The sequence below is a fragment of the Plasmopara halstedii genome (genome assembly GCF_900000015.1).
Source record: "Plasmopara halstedii genome assembly, contig: Scaffold_555, whole genome shotgun sequence".
In the NCBI taxonomy this organism is placed as follows: Eukaryota; Oomycota; class Peronosporomycetes; order Peronosporales; family Peronosporaceae; genus Plasmopara; species Plasmopara halstedii.
Genome location: NW_020187475.1, coordinates 443,422 through 466,004, shown reverse-complemented (window position 1 = coordinate 466,004; position 22,583 = coordinate 443,422). Strand labels below are relative to the sequence as shown.

General features: G+C 41.6%; 10 protein-coding genes across 10 annotated transcripts; 7 read left to right on the top strand and 3 right to left on the bottom strand.

Annotated features, from left to right (window-relative positions):
* Positions 1-1,802: 1,802 nt before the first annotated feature.
* On the bottom strand, positions 1,803-2,298 carry PHALS_11620 (uncharacterized protein; the record flags this gene model as incomplete). Its single annotated transcript, XM_024727010.1, has 2 exons — positions 1,803-1,967; positions 2,050-2,298. 2 exons carry the CDS (start codon positions 2,296-2,298, stop codon positions 1,803-1,805), a joined length of 414 nt encoding a protein of 137 aa, XP_024577630.1.
* A 352-nt stretch (positions 2,299-2,650) lies between these two features.
* On the top strand, positions 2,651-5,416 carry PHALS_11619 (anaphase-promoting complex; the record flags this gene model as incomplete). The annotated part of the gene is made up of 9 exons (XM_024727009.1): positions 2,651-3,513; positions 3,568-3,721; positions 3,780-3,842; positions 3,898-4,035; positions 4,099-4,194; positions 4,256-4,711; positions 4,773-4,857; positions 4,915-5,247; positions 5,319-5,416. The coding sequence occupies 9 exons, from the start codon at positions 2,651-2,653 to the stop codon at positions 5,414-5,416; spliced, it is 2,286 nt and encodes a 761-aa protein (XP_024577629.1).
* A 39-nt stretch (positions 5,417-5,455) lies between these two features.
* On the bottom strand, positions 5,456-6,105 carry PHALS_11618 (hypothetical protein PHYSODRAFT_523199; the record flags this gene model as incomplete). The annotated part of the gene is made up of 5 exons (XM_024727008.1): positions 5,456-5,623; positions 5,693-5,734; positions 5,790-5,864; positions 5,926-5,968; positions 6,038-6,105. 5 exons carry the CDS (start codon positions 6,103-6,105, stop codon positions 5,456-5,458), a joined length of 396 nt encoding a protein of 131 aa, XP_024577628.1.
* A 1,797-nt stretch (positions 6,106-7,902) lies between these two features.
* PHALS_11617 (lysine-trna ligase) lies at positions 7,903-9,822 on the top strand (the record flags this gene model as incomplete). Its single annotated transcript, XM_024727007.1, has 5 exons — positions 7,903-8,116; positions 8,182-8,498; positions 8,560-9,145; positions 9,221-9,663; positions 9,745-9,822. The coding sequence occupies 5 exons, from the start codon at positions 7,903-7,905 to the stop codon at positions 9,820-9,822; spliced, it is 1,638 nt and encodes a 545-aa protein (XP_024577627.1).
* Positions 9,823-10,495: 673 nt separating this feature from the next.
* Positions 10,496-11,956, top strand: PHALS_11616 (camk camk1 protein kinase; the record flags this gene model as incomplete). Its single annotated transcript, XM_024727006.1, has 2 exons — positions 10,496-10,741; positions 10,823-11,956. 2 exons carry the CDS (start codon positions 10,496-10,498, stop codon positions 11,954-11,956), a joined length of 1,380 nt encoding a protein of 459 aa, XP_024577626.1.
* Positions 11,957-12,056: 100 nt separating this feature from the next.
* Positions 12,057-14,264, top strand: PHALS_11615 (Zinc finger, RanBP2-type; the record flags this gene model as incomplete). Its single annotated transcript, XM_024727005.1, has 6 exons — positions 12,057-13,278; positions 13,334-13,415; positions 13,478-13,586; positions 13,654-13,793; positions 13,851-14,020; positions 14,086-14,264. The coding sequence occupies 6 exons, from the start codon at positions 12,057-12,059 to the stop codon at positions 14,262-14,264; spliced, it is 1,902 nt and encodes a 633-aa protein (XP_024577625.1).
* A 143-nt stretch (positions 14,265-14,407) lies between these two features.
* Positions 14,408-15,795, top strand: PHALS_11614 (Radial spokehead-like protein; the record flags this gene model as incomplete). Its single annotated transcript, XM_024727004.1, has 2 exons — positions 14,408-14,641; positions 14,695-15,795. 2 exons carry the CDS (start codon positions 14,408-14,410, stop codon positions 15,793-15,795), a joined length of 1,335 nt encoding a protein of 444 aa, XP_024577624.1.
* Positions 15,796-15,851: 56 nt separating this feature from the next.
* On the bottom strand, positions 15,852-17,693 carry PHALS_11613 (WD40/YVTN repeat-like-containing domain; the record flags this gene model as incomplete). Its single annotated transcript, XM_024727002.1, has 8 exons — positions 15,852-15,874; positions 15,945-16,380; positions 16,440-16,566; positions 16,617-16,658; positions 16,720-16,754; positions 16,816-17,066; positions 17,123-17,219; positions 17,283-17,693. The coding sequence occupies 8 exons, from the start codon at positions 17,691-17,693 to the stop codon at positions 15,852-15,854; spliced, it is 1,422 nt and encodes a 473-aa protein (XP_024577623.1).
* Positions 17,694-17,890: 197 nt separating this feature from the next.
* On the top strand, positions 17,891-20,801 carry PHALS_11612 (hypothetical protein F441_13800; the record flags this gene model as incomplete). The annotated part of the gene is made up of 7 exons (XM_024727001.1): positions 17,891-18,918; positions 18,996-19,122; positions 19,174-19,866; positions 19,935-20,192; positions 20,262-20,381; positions 20,458-20,628; positions 20,691-20,801. The coding sequence occupies 7 exons, from the start codon at positions 17,891-17,893 to the stop codon at positions 20,799-20,801; spliced, it is 2,508 nt and encodes an 835-aa protein (XP_024577622.1).
* PHALS_14514 (uncharacterized protein) lies at positions 20,800-22,475 on the top strand. The gene has a single exon (XM_036407474.1). It carries the CDS (start codon positions 21,156-21,158, stop codon positions 21,375-21,377), a length of 222 nt encoding a protein of 73 aa, XP_036263172.1. The 5' UTR covers positions 20,800-21,155; the 3' UTR covers positions 21,378-22,475.
* The last annotated feature ends 108 nt before the right edge of the window (positions 22,476-22,583 follow it).

Below are 22,583 nucleotides of genomic sequence, written 5' to 3'. Positions count from 1 at the left end.
CCGCATATTTTGCGCTATAATTGTTACAGTAAGAATCAAACATTTACAAGTCCCTAAACATGCAGTGGATTTGATATCCGTGACTAAAATCTCACAGTATTAAGAAACTTAATTCCATATCTCATTGTACAGCAAATGGAAAATGTCCTTTCACGTCTCCTTCTTAGGATTTTTTACAATTGCTAGCAAATGCACAAAGTAACTATGCATTTTGCGCAGATGAGTTTTCGACTCAATGTGTATGCATTAACAAATGCGCAGATATTGAGTCCACTCATGAGCAAAAAGGCTTAATTTAGTTTGCTCTGCCATTTTAAAGCATATTTAACAAGTTATGTGATACCGAGACCATGTATATTCTCAATATTACAAAAATAGCAGCGTGAATTTTGTACTACAGTAAAACCTGTCTAAACTAAACATGTTGGGACAGGAAAACAGTGCTTTATTAAGAGAGGGCTTCAAACTAAACAGATTCCATTTAGCCAGGTTCTACTGTATGGTGCCCAACATGGGTCCATGTTTTCTGTTCAATTTAGAGCGGGTTTTAAATTAAACAGGTTTGATTTAGACAGGTTCTACTGTATTGTACGAAACCATACATTTGGCTAATTGTTGTTGTAAGTACACGAGCTAGCCTGCTTAACCCGGTTATAAAGCATTAAGATCACCATGACAAAGAAATCAGCAAAAAATTACCGTATCGGGAGTAGCTGGTACGCAAAACTCCTATAGTACTCTCCCAAAAGTTGCGAGAATCGGATTGAGCTTAACGTCGCCCATAACAGAAACAGTTGCACTGAACTTATCAAGCTATTGTATGTGAGCGAGTTTACATTGACACATTGTTGTCTGTACGCAAGATGCTGTTTTTTGAAATCGAGTTGAATTTATACTGTGATTGCGTGTCGAAACCAAAGGCCGAAATGCATCAGCCGCATCGCGATGAGTAGGACACTTCAAGCCAAGACTTTAAGAATAAGTCTGGGCTTTAGCTTATAAATCTTGGTAAATGTTGTTGCTGTCATTAACTTTAAAAGTATAAGAACTTACAATTTTGTGGCCTTCACAAACTAAAATCATTCATTAGAAAACTTTGACCTTTGTGTATCGGTTGAACTAACGACTAGCATTCGTTTTGGAGATCATCTCAGCTGCGTGAAACGCTCAAGCTATGTATCAATGATAGAGATCTTGAGTTTTTTTATTTATTGAATTCGGTGTGAGAATTGAGCTTACTGCATTTATTGAGGAGGAGGATATTGAAGCCTGCGGCAGTCGGCGAAAAGAAAAGATACGGAGAAGCTCTAACTTGGAGCTACAGTCTAATAATTAATAACCTAAAGCTGATAACTATATATTTTTCAAAAGCTGATCTTATGTCATCCGTTTAAAATATGAAGAAGAAAAAAGGATAAAATTTCTAGTAGAAAAAAACGCGATGGCGACAAAGAGTTAGGCTCAACAAGATCACATGCGACGGGAAAGAGCTGCATTTTTACATGGTCAAGGAATGGCGACGCTTGGATAACAAATAACATTTTTTGATGCAGTTGAGTATTCCAAACTAGGCGTCATCGGAGAACGATGCGAGGCGCTAAATCGATCAGATTTGCTTTTTGTGTCACCAAATAAAAAAATGTGCTTATGAAACTGACTTCCGATTCAACAAGCACTACATTCATGGGTCGTTCCGGCAAAACCTGCTCAAAAAAAGGAATCGAGGATATCAGATAGGCTAGTTTTCTCGGGTGTACGTTGCCAAAAACACGATTCCGTTATCGCGATAGAATCTTGTATATCTAAGTACTTTTCTGCCGCATATTGAGCGGCAAACTAGCGCATTGATATGGCAGATGAGTTTTTTCAGTCTGAGCGCGACACTTGCCAACGGTACTACTCGGGCTCACTCTGAAATTTAAACTTACAACAGCCGGGATTCGTTCTAGGTCTTTCTTCCAGTCTCGCTACCATATAGATCTTTTAATATAGCAAGGATTTGGATCAAGATTCACTTTTCAAATATCGAGCAGTCTTGAAATGATGAACTAAACTTTTAAATGTGCGAGTATTAAAGCTACGTAGTGATATTAACGAGGGTGTAAGGATCCGCTCGTTGCGCAGGACGTCTCCGAATCGGATTGAGTCCATATTCACGATGTGATTAGTCTTGAGTGACTGCAATAGAATTGATTTCGACATCAGCCCATGTAGATAATCCGGCTTGTCTCGCCAAGCCAGGATTAAATTATCGGTTACCAAGTGAACGTTGTTGTGAGCCCCGCGGCAGAGCGTCATAACTATCTATCACCTAGGAGCGAGTAAGTCCGGTGCGAGGATACTGAAGATCGCAAAGATTGCCATACTTATATTATGGCTTCCATCTAATAGTCTCTCCGAAGCTGTAATGGGAATTGCCCGTCGTATACGCACACTTACTGAGAAAGACTTGAATCAGTTGACACGCGTCACCCCGTATTGCTCGCTTCCTTCGAGCCGTTGATTTACGTGAAAGATTTGTTATGTCCATATCACCTCATTCATCCAATTTTAGATGTAAAGAAGAAGACCTGTAGAACCACATATCATTCGAGTTTTCGCTTTTTGTTGAAGTGTAGGAAATAATACCGATAAAAAAACAATAAAATTGATGAGCACCCTGGGCGTAAACCGCGAGCTTTTATGGCGCAAACTCTTTGCGTTCGATGACGATGTCTCCACTAGTGCACAGCAAAATAGCGAATATCAGCGCAAGATAATTGAAAATGCTGTAGTTCATGGGCGTCACGAGCCTCTGCGTGAGATGCTGTTGCAGCGACTCGGTTACTGGTTACGTTCGGATATCGTACCGCCTTTTTGGGGCTTTTTTGACCCAATTTCGGCCAAAATCAAACGCAATAGGAACAGCAAGCAAGACCGTAGACGAGTGGCTTTGCTGTGTGCGCAACAGCTCACATTAGCACTGCAGTTTGCCAAGGAAGCCTTTGCCCACTGCGTCGAGATCGCTAGCCTCTTTGACGATCATGTACAGCTTAGAAGAGGTCAGTGGACAATGTTACAAGAACTTCAAATTCGATTTCGCACTTTAGTGTTTGAAGACTTGCGGTCAGTTGAAAAATTTGAAGAATTGTTGATCATTTTCTTCTCTATGAGCTTTTACAAATTTCGAGGCAAGGAGCAGTCCGAAGTTTTCAATTCAGGACCGATACAACAAATTCTGTTGCAGCTCGAGTGGCTACATGTGGTAGAATCTGCTTTATTACGAGTATTATATTCGCAAATTAAGAGACAGGTCAAGACGACATGTGGAGAAGTGTACGACGAACTGTTTTTGGCAGATGTAGAGCAGTGGACATGCTCTGACTTGATGCCATGGCTTAAGGAGACATTGCAGACGAACGATGAAGTAATTTTTAGTAAGTGGAAAAAGATTGTATCGCAACATACACTTGAAGAATTTGGCAGTCTACGCATCAAGCAACTATTTGAGATTATCAAAGAGTTTCCCGATAGGTAAGGGTTGCGATGAAGTGTGCGGTGATCTCAGATACACTGACTTGTTTCTAGTATACCAGCATTAGAAGATCTACGACAATGTCTTGAGCGTACCCAGCAGCATGGCGAGCTTGTGCAAGAATTTCGACGTGCGTTGCAGTCACGATTATTACAGCCAGGCGCTAATACGTCGGCGATTCTCGACATTTATGTGTCTGCCATCAAGGTACCGTTTCGTGTTAAAATCGTCTAGCTCGGATACTCACTTATGGTGCTTGTGTCAGGCCTTCCAACTGTTAGATCCCAAGGGTGTATTGCTCGAAGGCCTGAGTGGTCCTATCAAAGAGGTGAGTTGACGACTATAAGTTTTTCCCGACATCAATATTTAGATGAGTTTGTTAGTATTTGAGGAAACGCAAAGATACAGTTCGATGCATTGTTCAGAGTCTTACAGAAGAGCAAAGTGGTGATCTATTCGAGGAGCTTCGTCGAGACAATATGCGTATGATCCAGCACGACGATGACAGCGATGACGACGAGGTAATATCGCTGCTATCTAACACACGAGCATGATATATAAGGCTGTTTATTATTATTTTGCAGGACATATCACCCGACTCGTGGGAACCAGATCCGATTGATGCGGATCCGACAAAATCGTCACGCAGTCGAAGCAGTGATGATATTTTAAGAATTCTTGTACGCCTAATGCAGCTTTCACAAACATTGCTGTCCTAACTATTTTCACTGTGCTTGAAAGGTTAATATATATGGAAGTCGCGAATTGTTTGTAAACGAATATCGGATAATGCTGGCAGATAAATTGTTGCAGAATCTCGAATTCGATACAGATCGTGACGTGCAGACACTAGAGTTACTGAAGTTGCGGTTTGGTGAGGACAGCTTGCAGCAGTGCGAAATCATGGTGCGCGATGTTGATGATTCAAAGCGACTCAACCGAAATGCTTTGTCAGCAATGGAGAACTTTGCAATAATGAAGGAAGCATCGACTGATAACTCACTCGCTCATTCAACGACACCATCTAGCTACGTCGATGCGACGATTGTTTCGCAGCAATTTTGGCCTCCTCTACAAGGCGAAGATTTTAAACTGCACTCAAAAGTCTCAAAGGATATTGACGCATTTAAAGAAGCCTATAGCGTATTGCGAAACCCTCGTTCATTAGACTGGAATGCTTCACTTGGATCAGTACAGGTTCGTGTGATTGGCTTTGATCTCTCGTTTATTTAAGTGACCATACTGTCTTTTATTGCAGCTCTCAATCGAACTCGAGAATGAAGTCCGCGAATTCACTTTATCACCGATTCAAGCTACCATCATTTTACATTTTGAAGATAAAAGTCAGTTATGTCACTTTTTCACGTGAAAACGTCTGATAAATTGAAATCTTTCCACAGATCGGTGGAAGATCGAGGAACTTGCGGCGCAGCTCGAAATTTCAGACGACCTGTTATTAAAGCACATTTCTGTGTGGATCAATCACGGGCTAATATCTTTTGCATCGGGGCGTAAAGAGCTAGTGGGTAGCAAATCGTACGAGGACACGCGGTGTGACAACGACTTAGTAATTGAAGAGCTTGAAACTGCTGTGTCGTCGGATGCGCAAGCACATGAAGATCTCAAGGTATTGGAAGCCTATATTGTTGGTATGCTCTCGAACTTTGGATCGCTTACTATCCAGCGGATCCACAACATGCTTGCAACCTTTGCGAGAAGTGGCACGCAGCCCTGTACGTTTACGACCGAAATTTTTTTCATCATCATACATTTCTTATATAATCTCAATTCCTATGATTTCCAGACACCAAGACGATTTCGGGACTTTCAGTGGTTCTCGGAAAGCTCGTCAGCAATGGCAAGTTAGAATTCTTTAACGGCCAATACCAACTAGCCAAATAGTTTGTTGCGTCGTCACATCTTGCTGTCTTCAGGCCAACCTTAAAATCCGTCAGGACACGTCTTGTAAGTGTGACCCACTGTAGCGCATGTCAAACAGATCGGCTTCGGCATAGCTCCACCCTTTTTTTCATGCTTCAAATCGAGTTGCCCCATCAAGTACGCTCTCGTCAGCCGCTTCTCGAACGTCAATCCACTGTGGCACCCAAACTATAGCGAACGATAGTTTTCACGCTCATTTTAATACCATGATAATATAATTTACGGCAAAACTCCCACCTTGGCATTCACTTCGAAATCCTTTGGTACATCGTAATGCTTCTATAGAATTACAAGTTGTAATAGCTGCTTTATCAAGTTCAAATTCTTATCTCACCTTAATATACTCAACAATTGTCTTGAGTTTCTTAGAAGTCTCGTGCTTTTCGTGCTTAGCTTTGTACTTGACAAACTAAACAATCAAACCAGATAAATATAAATTTGTCGAAGTTATTGCAGCGAATCGACAATACCTCGTAGATAAAAACCGGAATATGCCCCTCCGGCTCTTCATCGCTATGATCCGCATCATTTGAATGTATCGTTTCTTCCTTACTAAGCATATACTCTTTAGTTACAGCTGACGTATCTATCTTCTTCCCATGCGCCCTTGGCTGCTTCGTCACGCGCATAAAGTTCGTAATCTTGGCCATCTTTCCAGCTTTACTTTTAATAATAAAAGGAAGTTGAAGTTCACTTTGTCGTTTGGAGGTCTTTTAAATTGTGTGACCACATAAAATAGGAATATATGACTTTTTTGTTATAAAGACGAATACACAGACGATACATGAAATTCTAAGCTACACTTTTAGTGTTGACCCCAGTATTCGTTGTTGGGAGGTCGTCGAAAAATTCGAATGGGTAAGGTGATGATTATATTGTCGAGGTGGCGTTGTTGGATTGTTTACAAGTCATCAAATATCAAATATCAATTGCAAATGTTTTTCAAAGCTCTGATTATATCAAAACTTTTCGAGCTAGCACGAAGGGCACAACTCTCAACATGATAATGTTTTAACACCTGCGTGCGATTGAACAATTCGTCGGGGTACCCAGTGGTAATTTCACATTGCTTGATCCTTGATACACCTTCAGCTGCTTGATTGCTTGTCGCTTAGACGCAGTCTATAAGTATGGGGTAAGGACCTGGGACGAAGTTCAAGACGATAGAATGAAACTGTTTATGAATTCAGACGCTGACGCCTTTGTTAATAACAACGTGACAGATGCAAAAGAGACTTGAAAGGGGATATTGAGGCGACAGCAATTGATTTTTGTCTCGAAGATAGAGGAGCCTGATGGAGAACCGGTTAGGGTGATCATTGACGAAGCGAGGACCCTTCGGGATTAAGGAATGGAGATAGAAGCTTTGAAAATAAACAACTTATGTCTGCAATGTCGAGCACTCGCCCAAGCCAATCGCGATATTAGGTTGGAAGGTGGTATCTTGGGGTGCTAGCACATTCAAATTTAAAATTAAGGACTTGCCTCCCTCAAATTTAAAATTAAGGACTTTGCCTCCCCCATACACGAGCAGAAGCTCGATCCTTCGTCTCAAAATTACAGCGGCAAATACTGTCAATGCAACAATTCCACTTATCATCTTCCCTCACACGATGAATTCATGCGCATTGGAAGAAGTATCACGACGAGCTGAAGGCGAAGACGACTTATTTTGTGTTTAGTTCAATAAGACGAGCGGATAAGATGAGAAGGAGGTGTAATTGTGCTAGTTCATTGAACTAGCTAAATACAAGGCAGCTGCTTTTAGGGTAGCGTATGAGTCGTGCGATGTAGTTCAGCACTTTCACTGGTCGAGCTGAAGCGAACGCGCCACATACAATATCACTACTATATTAACTCTCTCATGCGGCAATTAAGCTGACACTGAGGCTTTATTTAGGGTAGGGACATGCATCGAAGCGACGTCAAACATCGTGGCTTCGATGCTCTCTTGACTGGGCGTACGTCCTTACGAGTAGCAACATTGACATCGAGAGCAGTCGCAGATTTGTGGTGATTTTAGCATTCGTAATTTACCAAAGTGATGCGTCCTTCCTAGTTATGCATATGACCCAATTCTTACGCTTGGCGCAAGAAATTTTAGCAAAATGAAAGAGAATTCAAAGACAGGAGAGAAGATTGTAGCATTTGCTGTTAATGTAGTATCTTAGACGATTTGCTAGGCGGGGTATCAGTCCGCACAATTCGTGCCAATATTTATAAAGCACTTGAGCAAGTAACGAGCGCTAAATAGGATGGCTTGAGGATTTAGAAGACCGAGAGCCAGCGTCATTTCGAACGCATAGGCTCATATACCAAATTAATCAAAGCGACATTGAAATTTGGTATCTTTGACCCAATATTGTTGGTCACAAAGTGCTTCCGACCAAAACGCTGATCTCCTATTGGAAATTGGTGTGATCTACCTAAATCCGTCACAAAATTCAATGATGCTGCGTGCGTGTTTGCGCCATCGGAGACATTTGTCGACGGCGTCAACCGTGTCGCCACCAGCAGCATTAGAGCGTTTTCGAGATGTAGCAAACTTTAAGCACTATCCGCATTTCTTTCCTATTATCATGTCGTTGCGGGAGTATCAACACAAGTTTAAGACGTTGGAGCCCAAAGCTCGTTGTCCAAATGTAGCAGTGGCCTTAGCTGGTAGGTGGTAACGATCGCATTCTAATCCAGTAAACTAATTTTTTACATGAATTGATTATGAGTAGGACGAGTGGTTGCAATTCGTCATGCCAGTAAAAATCTCGTTTTTATCGATTTACAAAGCGATGGCCATACGGTGCAAGTGCTTTCCGAGGTGAAACACTTTCAAGGAAGTAAAGATGAAGGTGGAGAAGATACAGAGAGTATTAAAAAAGAGTTTCTTGCCGTGCACGAGAGTTTACGTCGAGGTGATATTATTGGTGTAAAGGGATTTCCTGGCAAATCTGGAAAAGGAGAGCTGAGTATCATTCCTAAGCAATTGGAAGTATTGGCGCCTTGTATTCAGCCTTTTCCAAATAGCAAATATGGCATCAAAGAGCCGGTAAGCTACAACGTGGTGAGTAAAGTTGGAAATTGATTTTAAGCGTTTGCTGATTGTTCAGGAGATTCGGTTTCGCAAGAAATATCTTGACCTGTTGACAAATCCAGAAGTGCGACCGATTTTTCACACGCGTGCAAAAGTTATTCAAGGCATTCGACGATATCTTGAAGATCGGGACTTTATAGAGGTGGAGACACCAATGCTGTACGCAGCAGCAGGAGGTGCGGCTGCACAGCCTTTTGTAACAAATTCTCGCGCTCTGGGCAAGGATTTGTACCTGCGCATTGCTCCCGAGCTATTTCTAAAGCAACTCGTGATTGGTGGCTTCGACCGTGTATTCGAAATTGGCAAGGTGTTTCGAAATGAAGGCATTGACGCGACGCACAATCCAGAGTTTACCATGTGTGAGTTTTACCAGGCTTACGCAGATTATAACATGCTAATGGATACGGCACAAGAGATGATTTCGAGTATTGTCAAAGATGTGACGGGATCGTTCAAAATTCAGTATCCTTTGGATGAGGTCAATGAAGGAGCTTGCAATGCTATCGTAGAGATCGATTTCACACCACCTTTCAAACGACTTTCGATCCTTGAAACTCTTGAGGATTGTATTGGTGAAAAGCTCCCAGACGTCAATTCTTCAGGTTCGTTTGACTTGATGCTTGACAAATCCAAGTTTTGGTCATGCTTATATTTTGCATCTCCAATTTCTATGATAGATTCAATCCCAGCACTGTTGGAGCTGTGCAAGCGCCATAACGTGGAGTGTGCCAAGCCACACACATGCACGCGTCTCATGGACAAGTTAATTGGACATTTTATTGAACCCAAGTGTATCAATCCGACGTTTCTTTATGACCATCCTACTTGCATGAGCCCACTCGCTAAAGCGCATCGCAACAAAGAGAACGTTACGGAACGCTTTGAGCTTTTTGTAGCGGGAAAAGAATTGTGCAATGCCTATACGGAATTAAATGATCCATCTGATCAGCGCCAGCGGTTTGCAGCGCAACAAGTGGATCAGCAACGCGGTGACAATGAAGCACACCAAAAAGATGATGAGTTTTGCACAGCGCTCGAGTATGGCTTGCCACCAACTGGAGGGTTTGGAATTGGCGTTGACCGCTTGGTCATGCTGCTTTCAGGCAAGCTGCATATTCGGGTGCGTGAAGGTCTATTTATTATAAACTTTATTCCAATCTGTCATTCCAAGCATACTTGATCTAATTCTCTTATATTTTAGGAGGTGATTTTGTTTCCAGCCATGAAACCAAAACTCGACATTCCATATTCCGATCGCATGCCGAAAGCAGCTCCTTGAACTTAGGCAAGTGCAGTTTCTTCAACATGATCATCATATGTGCAACGATTGTTCAACCGAGGAGCATTCAAGTAATCATCAATGGTATAGGAATGTGCTGTCAATATTCGCCGTCGTAATGAAATCATAGAGGTGTCTTGAATAAGACTGATTTGTTAAGTTTCGAAAATTTTATACCAATGATTGAGAATATATATTGCAAAAAGGATCTGATGGGCATACGTCATTTTGTCGATTTGTTTAAATTGCTCCTGTTCTTCAAGTACGATATAGGCACGATAAGTATCTCATTATATAAAAATATACAATCTTGTAGCAATATGATGTGAAACATCAGTGAAGAGGTCTCTACAAATCATTAGAACAAATCGTGTACTAGTCTTTACATGTACAATGATACAGTACATGTTTTTTTCTGTAAATAATGATAGAATGTGACGACTGTGTTGATGCTGTGTCAAGTGCCCTTGCGAATGGTTAGCATGATGACAGATGACGCGTGAACAGCCCTTTCTTTAAAATGCCAGTATAAAGTGACACTTTAAGTAGATAAGATTGACTTTAAGTCCACAATTTTTTGTTTGACCAAGTAAGTGGGTAGACGAACCTTTCTTTCATACTAACATATCCAGCCAACTTTTGGTTTTGCGTCCAAGGTCAAACATCAACCATCATGCCTGTCGTAAGTGTGGGTTTTATTGGCTCAGGACGTCTTGCCGAATGTGTTGCGCGCGACCTCATCAAGAACGTGACGCCCCAGCGCAAGTTTAGCTACAAAAAGCAGCGTCTCGTATCGACATTGTTGGCTTCTGATCCATCCGAGGAGCGACGTCGCGTCTTCACTCGTTTGGGCTTTACAACTACTGATACGAATCAGGACGTACTTGCAGACTGTGATCTCGTATTCTTAGGTACCAACGTACGTGAGGCATTGGCTGCTAGTGCTACGAATGCTCATACTCTTTACGTTAGTCTCATGGGCGATTTACCAACTTCACAGGTCGAAGAGCTCTTATGTCCAGGAGCTAAAGTTATACGTATGATGCCCCAAAGTTACTTGGAAAAAGCAGGTGTTCCTAAAGGTGTATTACCACCAAGATCATGGGCGACAGTTCGTGGTTCGTATGTAAATGATCACGATTTGGAAAAAGTCATGCGCATCGCTGGCATAAACAAAAGTGTTGAAGTGGATGATAGATCGACTTCGTGGGCCTTATCGTTAAAAGGTAAGGGACCAAGTTTGAACCGCAAATGTGTCAAAACCGTGAATAACCGCGTTGAAGCAAAGCACCAGCTCGACAATCTTCATAAGGCGGTTGGAACTGATTTTAATGGCACGTATAAACTTGGAGTACAACTCGGTTCTGGCAAGTTTTCTACCGTATATAAGGCTTCTAACCGTAAAACGGGTGAGACTGTAGCAGTAAAAGTTATCGAGAACAAGACTTTGACTCAAGAAGGATATGAAGAGCTAATTGCTGAAGTCGGTGCACTCAATCGTCTGAAACATCACAACATCATTTCGGATTTTGGGTTCTACACTGAAGCTGACAAACATTTACTTGTGCTTGAATATTGCAATCAAGGAAGTGTTCGCAATATGATAGACGAGCGAAAAATCTTGTCTGAGCCAGTGGCGAAAGAGATTCTTAAACAAATGCTCCTGGCGCTCAATTATTGCCACAGTATGGGTCAAGTGCATCGAGACATCAAGGCTGAGAATGTTTTACTACATAAGAATGACGATGCCTCGTTGATTGTAAAACTTGCAGACTTTGGGCTGTCAGAAGAGCTGCAAGTGGCCAACAATGGTCAGGCTACTATATGTGGCACTCCACAGTATCTAAGTCCTGAGTTGGTCTCTGGCCGTCTACATGGTACACCGGCTGATATCTGGAGTACAGGTATCCTTGCCTACATGATGCTATCAGGTCTGGTACCATTTGATGAAGCCAAGAACGACGTTGAGCTGTTTAAACTCATTAGTCTCGGTGCTGTGTGGTATGATCAGCCACAATGGAATGCAGTGTCTCCAGTGGCGAAACAATTTGTACAAAGTATGCTGGACGTTGTTCCAGAGTCGCGACCGTCAGCTACAGAGCTTTTGAAGCATGAGTGGTTCCAAGATGCATAATGTAGCCATGAGCTTGTTAACTTTTACAGTATAGTCGTTTGTATTTATTAAGACGTTATTGACGAATCAGATTGCACTATTTTTCTTAACACTTCATAAAATGGCGCGGACTCCAATGCCAGAGATTGGCATTCCGGAGTGGAGTTGTCCGCTTTGTACGCTGCTCAACGCACCAGAAGAGAATCGTTGTGCGGCTTGTGACAATGCTCGTCCGTCAGCGCATTCGCCCCAAAATTTTCAGCATCTTAAACCTTCAACTTCTACTACCACAGTACCCGAAGCGCAGATCACCTACCGTCATGTAGCAGGTGTTTTTTTCAGCTCAGTACCCAGAGACCATAATAAATCTAGTGTTTCTTCGTGGAAATCAGAAAAACGACTGAATGTCAATAGAAGACGTGGAAGTTGGCGACAAACTGAGCTTTCTAGCTCAGAGCAGAGGGATATAAAGGAAAAGACACAGAATTCAGATTATGCTGGAACATTCAGAGAACGAGAAATGACATCAAAGGATATAGGAAGCGGTAATAACTTGGAGGGGATTTATACGTTAGATAAGATGGATGAAAGCGAGAATATGATGGATGAAGAGACAGAAGCAGATGTAGATGAACCTTGTTTTAATTTGCTTGGGCTGGCAGCCTTATCAAATGATGGAATAGATCAAATGGCCACAGACAAGACGAAAAATGGACATTGTGGAGAGGTTTGGAACAAAGAAGAAGAGGAGCGGACTTATTCACCGATTTTGGAAAGTAATTTGGCAAATAGATCCAATTTTGAAGAGCCCGAGATTAGAACGAAACTGGCAAATGCAGGTCTCGATTTAAGTGATTCAGATGATGACCATAGTGTTAAGTTGAGGCGACTTAAAAGACGGAACGACGAAAAAAACGATTCATTGAAATACTCGTGGGCGTGTCCGAATTGTACTAATGTTAATGAGCAGACATGGCTGGAATGCTCGAGGTGTCATTGCAAGCGCAATAACGACATCAAACATAATGTTGAATCTACAGAAGGATTGAACATGCGATGGGCCTGCCACGTTTGTGCGAATGTTAACGACATAGATATGACTACATGTCAATTGTGTCATAGTGCGAAAGAAAATCATGATGAAGCCTCTGAAGACCGTTGGAAATGCTCGTTATGCGCAACATTCAACGCCCCCGGTACCACTCAGTGTTATGTGTGCAATCGATTGCAAGAAGATCAAATAGGAATGACGCCTCAAAATGGTCCACAATGCTCCGTGTGCACAAACATCAATGCACCGGGAAGCACACGATGTGAACTTTGCGACTCTTCACTACCTGCCAGTATGTCGAAGCTATTGTTTGCCAATGTAGAGCTGACAATAATTCTTATTTGAAGATACAGAAGTCCCCAACAATCACTGTGTTGATTTGTCGTGGAGCCCCGTAGAACAAGAGTCGCGCTACAGACACGATGATGAGTAGGCTAACTCGAATCCTTCATTGATGAAAAACTGACCCTTTCATCCGTCGTTTTTTTCAGTGAGCTCGACAATCCGTACGCAGATATGTCTCGATACAACAACTTTGACACACTAAACGAAGTTACAGATGTCGATCCTGATTATGTCGAGGATATTTCGGATAATGAGGTGACACTATACTCACAGTATCGTCTTTTTGAGGGCTACTTACACCAGAATGTTTGATATATAATAGCCCTCATTATCGTCGACTACTTCACGACCACCGGTAGTGCGTGCTGACTTGAAAGAGTTTGAACATTTTCTATGCATGGAAGACGTACAACGTGATTACGGATGCCGCATAAATTACACTCAAATGTTTGCAGGCCAAAGGTATGTACGACCTCTGTAATTGACTTACATAAAATCTCTAACTAAATGAATGCTCAGATCTAAGAAGACGTACGCAGATCGCTTTGCAACCAGACAGGCGCAGTCAAGAAAGCGTAAGCGATCTGCTAAAATCAAAGAAGCAGGAAAATCACTCAAACCAGTATCACAAAATCGCAAAGCAGCTAAAGGGGGCAAGAAACAGAAGGCTACCACTACACCACGACGAGGTATTTCTTGCTGTAACAAATGAGGCTTTGCTTGGGTCTGACTAGCTATTGATATCATGTTTCAGCTTCTGTGAGTCGTTCGAAAGGACTGAAGGTTCAGAAAGCAAAAACATCAGCTCGACGAGCTAGCACAATGCCAATTATTTCTTCAAGTGTTAATCACTATGACGATTCAAGTGCTGATTTCGGTGAAGACGTCAATACTTTGGCATGGGAAGGCGTGGGATCAGCTGGTTATCTCTAGTAGTGCTGAAGCACTTGAAATTAAAAACTACTAGAGTATTGACAAACTCTAGGTAAATTATTGTATTGTGTCTCTTGATATCCTTAGACCGAAACGACGCTTTCATCTATCACTAATACAAATCCACGTATTCAACGCAAACGATGACAACACTGGAGGAAGCCAAAGCGTTTCTTAAGAAAGAATCTAACGACGGAACAAATCTTTATGACCATTTAAGTGATGTATTGTTAAAGATTATTGTAGAGCGACCCGAAGGTCTGCATGAGACTTTTGAAAATATCTCGACATTGGTCAAACAAGAGCGCTATGTAGCTCCACACGACTTGACAACGGACGATCAAAGTTCTCAAGTATCAAGTCGCAAGAAAGAAGCAGTACGTATCACGACTTGTTCCTCAAACCTATCTAATATTCTGATTCAATACAGCAAACATACCAAGAGAATTATTCCAATACAGCATTAGATCTTCTTAAGCTTCAGACTGACAATACTATGGCAAGCACAAGTAAAGTTGATTTGCTTGATGAAGCAAATTTATTTGAGTGGGCTGGACTTGGATTTTCCAAAAGCGAGACGTTTCGACTGTCATTGGCACTTCAAAGTCTCGCACAGACAATTGAGACAGTAAATCTGCGCTTTTGGGGCAAGATTCTTGGCCGTAAAGCAGATTTTTATATTGCTGAAGGAGAACTCGTACAAGCTTACGAACCTCAAGATTTAGAAGCCGAAGAGGGTTTTGCAGGGGTCAATAAACTTACATACTGGGCAATGAAAGACAACGGAACATACCAATGGGTTCGGCTGCCTCCTGTACGATGCGAGCAGATTGTAGCTGCTCGACAGCTTTGTCGCTATGTTCAAGGAGACTTGGAGGCACCAATATCAGGACATCCACCTTTTCCTGGCTTGGAAAAGAATTTCTTGCGGGCTCAAATTGCTCGTATCTCTGCTGGAACGGCACTGAGTCCTGCTGGGTACTTTGATGTAACGGAAGGAGAGATTGCGCCTGCAGAGACGTTTGAGGTCAAGAGTACAGAGCAATTGCTTGAGCTTAAAAATTGGACACACATAGCAAAAGAGATCAATGCACGATACGGTCGAATGACACCAATGCCTCCTCTTCTCAATGCAGACGGGGAAGAAGAATCACGTGAAGAAGAGACTTTTGCACCACCACTTCGAGATATAAGTGAAGACGAACCATTATCGTGGCGATTAGATCGGCAACCAGCAACACGACAGCCGTCAGTAGGTGATATTGCGATTGCACGGAGTCTTATATGGCCTGGAGCTGTGAGTATTGCAGTAGGAAAAAAGTTTTGTAATATTTACGTCGGTCATGGGGTCAAGTTTCGCGCAGAACCTTATCAATTACCTTTACCACAGCAACTACAGACTGGTAGTGGCGTTAGTTGGAGTGAAGAAACTAGTGACGTTGATGACAAACCGACACTGAGTTGTGTACTTCCTGTGGAACAGCCTGACCTGCTCGAAGATCCATCTCCTCCAACGGATGAAGAAGATTGAGACACCAAGGTAGAATCATCTTATAATTCACTCTCAATCTTGTCTTAGCTACTCGTTCATATCACGTCTTTCGCCACTACTAACGTAGAGCTCGTTGTGAGAAATTGCCCAAATCTCAAGCAGGTTGTCATCACGTTGTTTAATCTCACTTGGCTTAAATTGCACTTGTTGTACTGCTGTCGATCGTTTCTGTATCCTTGGGTTATTGCAGACCTGAAAGGACGACAAAAAGTGTCCCTGCCGCAAATCAAAGCTATTTATTGCCAGTGGTCGTCGTATATCGCCACCAGCGACCACAATTGACTCAGACTCGTCGATAGCACAGCGCAAATCTGGCACATAGCGTTTTGCTGCACCTGTCGTATACTCGACTACGGGTCTTAAAGTTCGAAGATCGAATAAACGGAGCTCACCGTTTGATCGCTGGATAATTGCTTGATAACAGTCGTTCAGTACATGGATATCGACGATGGAAGCAGGTTGATAAAGCGCATCCTCTTGATTCATTTCAAACATCCGACTGGAAGTTCGTAGGTCCCATCCCCATAATCCACCGCACTTCGTTCCATTGAGTACCACATTACCCTGTAGATGGACATTGTTGAATCGAATAGTTTGTGTTATAGATCTATTGCAAGACTTACCGTGGAAAAGAAACTTTGAGCGTGTACGTCGCTAGTAATAAGTCCAGTCGGTGCACATTGGTGGTAGTTATTGTCAGCATCAACATCCACATAAGCAGCTCTTGACTTTGCTTGATGTCTAGCATGACTACAAGATAGTTAATATCAATGGTCAATATGAGTTAGATGAATACTAACTTGCCATATCCAATGCTGATTTTGCTGGTGTCGACCGGATTCCTAGCATATAAAGGCAGTGAGTGTCTTGCTTCTAGAAATTAAATGTTCTTTCTAGTCAAACCATTTTGCTACCCAAGGATTGTCAAAGCATGTTTTCTAATCATTTTATCAGATCATTAGATACTCTTATGATTTCATCAATATCATTGATCCCTACCTTCATTCGTAAACTTGACATTGCTGCATCTCCCTGAAGTGCATTATTTCCAATTCGTATAAAAACAATTTTATCTGATTGTTGAGCATCCCCAATGATGCATGCAAGAATATCAAGTTCTTGAGCTGGACGCCATTGTAATGAAGTAATTACACCCTCATTATAAAAGTCACATACAGGTATCACATGCTTTGACGATGACTTTGGTTCAAATTCTTGCAGCTTAAGAACTTGCCACTTTCCACTGCTAACTATCATATAACATTTTTAAACACCATAACTATTCCTTCTACACTCCAGAACGTACCACCAACAGCACCAACATTCCACATTTTTGGGTGCAGTGCTAGTGCTGTGAGCCGACCATCATTGTTAAGATCTTGAGCATATACTTCATGTGATGACTATAATTTTCAATACATATGAGCCAAATCAAAATATTTGATGCGTCATTTTTAACATCATACCAGAATTCCAGAACGTAATCTTGGCATCAACTTTCGACTATCTTGACGACGTGCACTCCAGGCATAATCAGCTTGTCGTCGAGCCATGTAAGCCACATAAGTGTGACTGTTCATATGTCGAGTATTTACTGCAGATTTGAATGTTGATTCATAATTTTGCTGTCGAGACTCGATTTCTTCACGTTGTTGGCGTTCAAATGCTGGTAGATTGCGAAAAAAACGACGTTTGGTTTCATCATAGTAAAAGCCTTGAAGTGGCGGTGGCGCAGCTTCATGTTTCACAGCATGTTTAACCTTTTGATTGCGAGAATTTGAACGCTGTGCTTCCAAAGCATCCAAAAAATTGCGACGTGCTACTTCTTCGTCTTGCGGTGTCATGCGACGCTTTTTGCGACGTCCATTGCGTGCCATTTTAAGTGTATCAAGTATCGACAAGACTTAAAAAAAATAGTTAATGTGAAATATATCGTGAAAAATAAAAGTGATATATTTATTCAAGATGGTCCTCCAGGATGGAATAGTTTTCATAGGACGACACTTCTGTATTAATGTGTATACTATTATATCAGTACTAAAGGATATAAAAACTCGCATATTTCATTGTACTCATGTCAAGTGTGGTAAACTTGGCCGAGGAGGTCTTGAATGGCGTATTACAAGCCGCTGAGCATCTACGAGGAGCAATCATAGCTGCAGAGAATGGATGTATTGAAAGTTTACGCTGGTCTGGAGCAATGCCGCTATTACTGCGCGATTTTGGTGTTCAGAATGTGCTTTCTGCCTCAGATTTACTTAATTGTGCATCTTCCAAAGAATTACGTCACTTATTGCTTTTACAAGAGACAGAAACTGTGGATCATGTAGCGTTATTACTATCAGATTTTCTCTGGAACTACGAAAAAGCATTAAAAAGGTTATTAACACTCGACGTCATTCACCGTCTTACAATCTGCAGCAGCATATCAGAGAAAGCACACGAATGCTATGACTTTTCTAAAGCAGAAAACAATATGAAAGATTCAGCTATGGGAACTAAAATTTCTAAAGAAATGAAGTTTCACGAATTTGCACTTGAAGTGAAGACAAATGTTACGTTTGAAATGGAGAAAAGAGAAAAATTAAGTTTAAATGAAGCGAATGATTGGGATTGGAACGATTTAGACACTACAAGGGAGACATTTATGGGTCAAAACAGGGTACAAGTAATTCATTTACCGCTTAGTATGGTCCCTTTACTATATTCAAAGACGTCTAGTCCCGAACCATCGGTCTTTGTGCTCTCTCAGCCAACATGCGCATCGGCATTTCCACTTTTGCTACACCAAGTTGAAAACAACAAGTTGACGGCACCTACTTCACCTACAAAACATGACGATGTGAATCGAAGAAAATATTTGCATGTAAAAAACGTGGTGCCTGAAGACATTCCGAGTGCTTTTCGATGTTCGATGAGATTACTAGCGTATACTATTGCAGAAATTATGTTTGGAGCTCGACTGGACGTGAAAGATCGAATATTCGCTCTTGGAGCCACGTCACTTAAGATTGGACACACGTTGTTACGAATTTTGAATGAAATGCAGCAAGATTCTACCTCTCAAGACCAAAAATCTGCTTCAATACTTATTATTGATCGGTAAGATTGTATTTGCTGGATAATATGATGGAAAGTAGAGTTTTGGGATGAAATTTATCTTAAATTTTGGTTATTAGGACGACTGACGTGATCTCACCAAGTTCGTTTGGAGATTCACTTCTTGATCGAGTACTTGCCTTATTGCCTCAAACGCCTACAAAATCGATAATTCAAGAAGATTTTGGGGTTGTCGGATCAACGACTGTACGTTGTAAATATCGGTAGAAGATCGCTTACTAACAGTACATGTCATAGAGACAAGAAAATGTGACAGAGATATATCCACTTCATGGTTGTGAGCCAACGCCATTAGCAGCACTTGCCGATACTTCTAGTTATCAAACATCGAATTTTGTTTCTCAGATTCAGTGGAAAGGAGGAGCGAACCTATGTCATCCAACTATTGATAATGGCTTAAATGTATTTCGATCACTGGCGTTCAGACCTGCCAAGCTCGCATTGCGCGATTTGGACAAGCGTCTACAATCGATAGAGCAGACGTTGCTTCAGCAAGGAAATATTCAAGCAACTGCAGTGACGCGTAGACCTGGGGAGAAGGTACGTGGACGTGATGTTGTGCTGCGTCGTATTAGTAAAATTCTCGAAGCTGGAGAGCCCATGAATCTGGAGCACAGCTCGTTAATTGAGCTCGGTGTAATTGTTTTGGAAACATTGGAACGGATGGAAAAGATACAAATGCGATGGAACAAGTGTCGCGAGCGTGCTGTGCGTCATTTCGAGCTTTGGAAACAAGGTGAAAGTGAATGGATTCTTCCAGAATATGCGGACGTCATGCAGCGACAGATTGTAGCAACGGATGAGGAAAACTTTTCACTGCAAGAATCATTGATTTTACTCGTGAATGCATTCGCACGTTCGAGTGGAACACCATTGGAAGACTATACCCTTCAAATGGTGCAAAAGACTCTAGTTGAAATTGTGTGGCAGGTAGAAAAATTCGTGGAACGACTATTTGTGATTCGGATCCTCACTTTTAATGCGTGATTGTTCATTAGGCAGTACAAAAAGCACCACTGTCATTGCAAGCAGTACTTCCAAAGCTATACACTCAGCTTCTGCCATACATACACACTCATGGGCTACAAACAAAAACTGATTGTGATATCGAAGATGATAATTGGGATTGGAATGAGAACAATGTCACCCCAACAACTGTGGAACAATTCTCTCATATTAATGATAATAAGTCCAAGATGGTGGAAACAAGGTCAATCATTGAAACATATGTGGAAAAATTAATGAGTATATTAGAGGTTGTGACTGTTGTCTGAGTGAAAGATGTATCAGTTTTCTATGCTTATACGATGGAGTTTTATGTATAGGATTGCAAGCAGCAGTGTGCAAAGCTTAGCGATTCAAATGATTCTCCGCGTTCGCTACTCGCTCAACTCTGCAGCTCAATTGTAGATTCATGTAAAGCGCCCGTTGAAGAGATTGAGCACGTACGCTGATAACCAAACTTTTATCAGTTTATTTACTAAACCTGCCCGTCTCTTACTGTGTTTTTGTGTGAATCAGGTTGTCGATGCGTCCGAACAGCTGACACGCGCTGGGATCAATCTCTTGAAGAGTGGCTTTAGTAAATTCGGATTTCGTGGCAGTAGCGAAAGTGCAATTAATGGTAATCGGATCGGGGGAAGTGCCGACGTGATTATTGTGTTTATAGTTGGTGGCATCACTTTTGAAGAGGTTCGTATGCCCGAAATTAAAATGTATATGGATAACACTAACTATGACTTCAATTGTGGTAGATTCAAGAAGTTCATGATGTGTTAAGCGAGAACACGAAGTATCAAGTCATTCTCGGTGGAACTGCTATCACTAATAGTGATATGATTATAGAAAAGCTCTTTACATCGTAAAAGCTCACGATTGTTCGGAGCTCGAATTCTAAAGTACAACACCTCGTCAATCACAAGTGGGAGTCCTGATCTAGTCAAATTTATATCTGTTTGACCACTGTCTTCGCTTCTGGCATAAGTATCCAAAATCGTCACGACATCTCTATCAGATCATAACGGGATGAATATGTTTTTTCTCTACATTTAAGATGAAAGTTCAAGCCTTTATGCTTTGATGTAGCGCGCTCATTTGAATCCGATCATGATGGTGACATCACGCATCGACTATGGTATTCGTATATATAAGTTTTTATCTTGAGGTTGTGATCTTTCTTGAGATGCTTCCGATAATTGAAAGTTCGGCTTTACAACAACATGGTTCACCTCTCTGCTATCAGTGACATCATCACCAGTGAAGATACAACTAACCCGATATCAAATAAGCATCATAAATTGCTTACGGCCTTCGTTCCCAATCAAGAACAGCACTTTAGCCAGATTTTGGTGGAATTTCTTAGCACTAATAAGGTGAAATTACTTCACGATGTGGATGCTTATAGATTTCGTAGTGCATTTGTCTCAATCCAGCCATATTGAACTCCTTTCTTATGAGCCATTCGATCGAGGTGCGTGTTCTTAAAGGCAAAGCAATGTCGCAACCATTCCAGGTAGCTGATTCTTTAATTATCTCAAAGTAGCTAACCAAATCTAAGCCACTGATAGTAAACGATGAAATTTCGAACCTTTATTGTGCCATCTGTTCGACAAAATGCATTCCTACAATAAGATCACACAACAGAGTCGACGCCTACCGTCAAGTCCATAAGTTTAAAAAACTTGCCGCGTAAAAAACACAAGTGCTGCTCGTTGAGTAAGCGAGGTGATTCAAAGCTTGTGAAGATGCGCATACCTAAGTTCGTATATAAATTGGAGGTTTTGTTTGAGACTCCACTCCACTTAGATTGTCGGCGCTCATAAGTTGACATATTCTTTGTCGTCGCTGCTCTTGTGTAATGCGGGTGAACGCGCTTCGTATTTAAATGTGGATATAGGCCTTATTTCAGGTTCAAGAAATGGGTATCAACAGGCTCATGGCAATAGCATTGTTGATTTCTGCGCGAAGTAAAGGTGTATTACATATACCAACACCGACTTTTGCGGAATGAATCACGTACTACACGAAGATCAGCATGGGCGCTTGAACTTTTTGGCAAAGCCATAGTGTGAAAAGCGAGTCCTTTGCTTCCATTCCAACTCTTGGCCAGGTTGTCAAAGATGCAGTCCTCATAGAGGGCAATAACTAGCGGCGCCGCTGCTGATTCAGCCGTATGCGGTCGTCTTAAGGAATGTGACCTGTGTATCCAAAACAATGTTCATAGAGTGAATTTTGTGCATGCGTCTTGACCCCAGACTTCAAACGTTTGACAGTTAAATCCAAGGTATTAGTTGGCTTCTCTCGTAGTGGAGTGACCACTGTGGAAAACGGACAAGGCGTACAGCGATTGCACGAAGTGGATGTGAATGGTTCGTGTGACGATCAAGAGAAAAACAAAATCCATGAAGCGTTTAAGGGATGGGGTAACTGATCTAGCACTACTTGGATGGAACTCAGAAGAAAAAACTGTTGTAGAAGTTACCGAATATGCTTGTACTTAGATTATATTGATCTCTGCAATCAATACTTGATATTTGTGCTGCTTTAACATTGTTGACTATTACAGTGCTGGCCAAAAATATGTAGCCATGACTAATTCTCAAATTTTTATGTCAATTTTCAGCGAAATACCCTAAAACCGTGTAGAC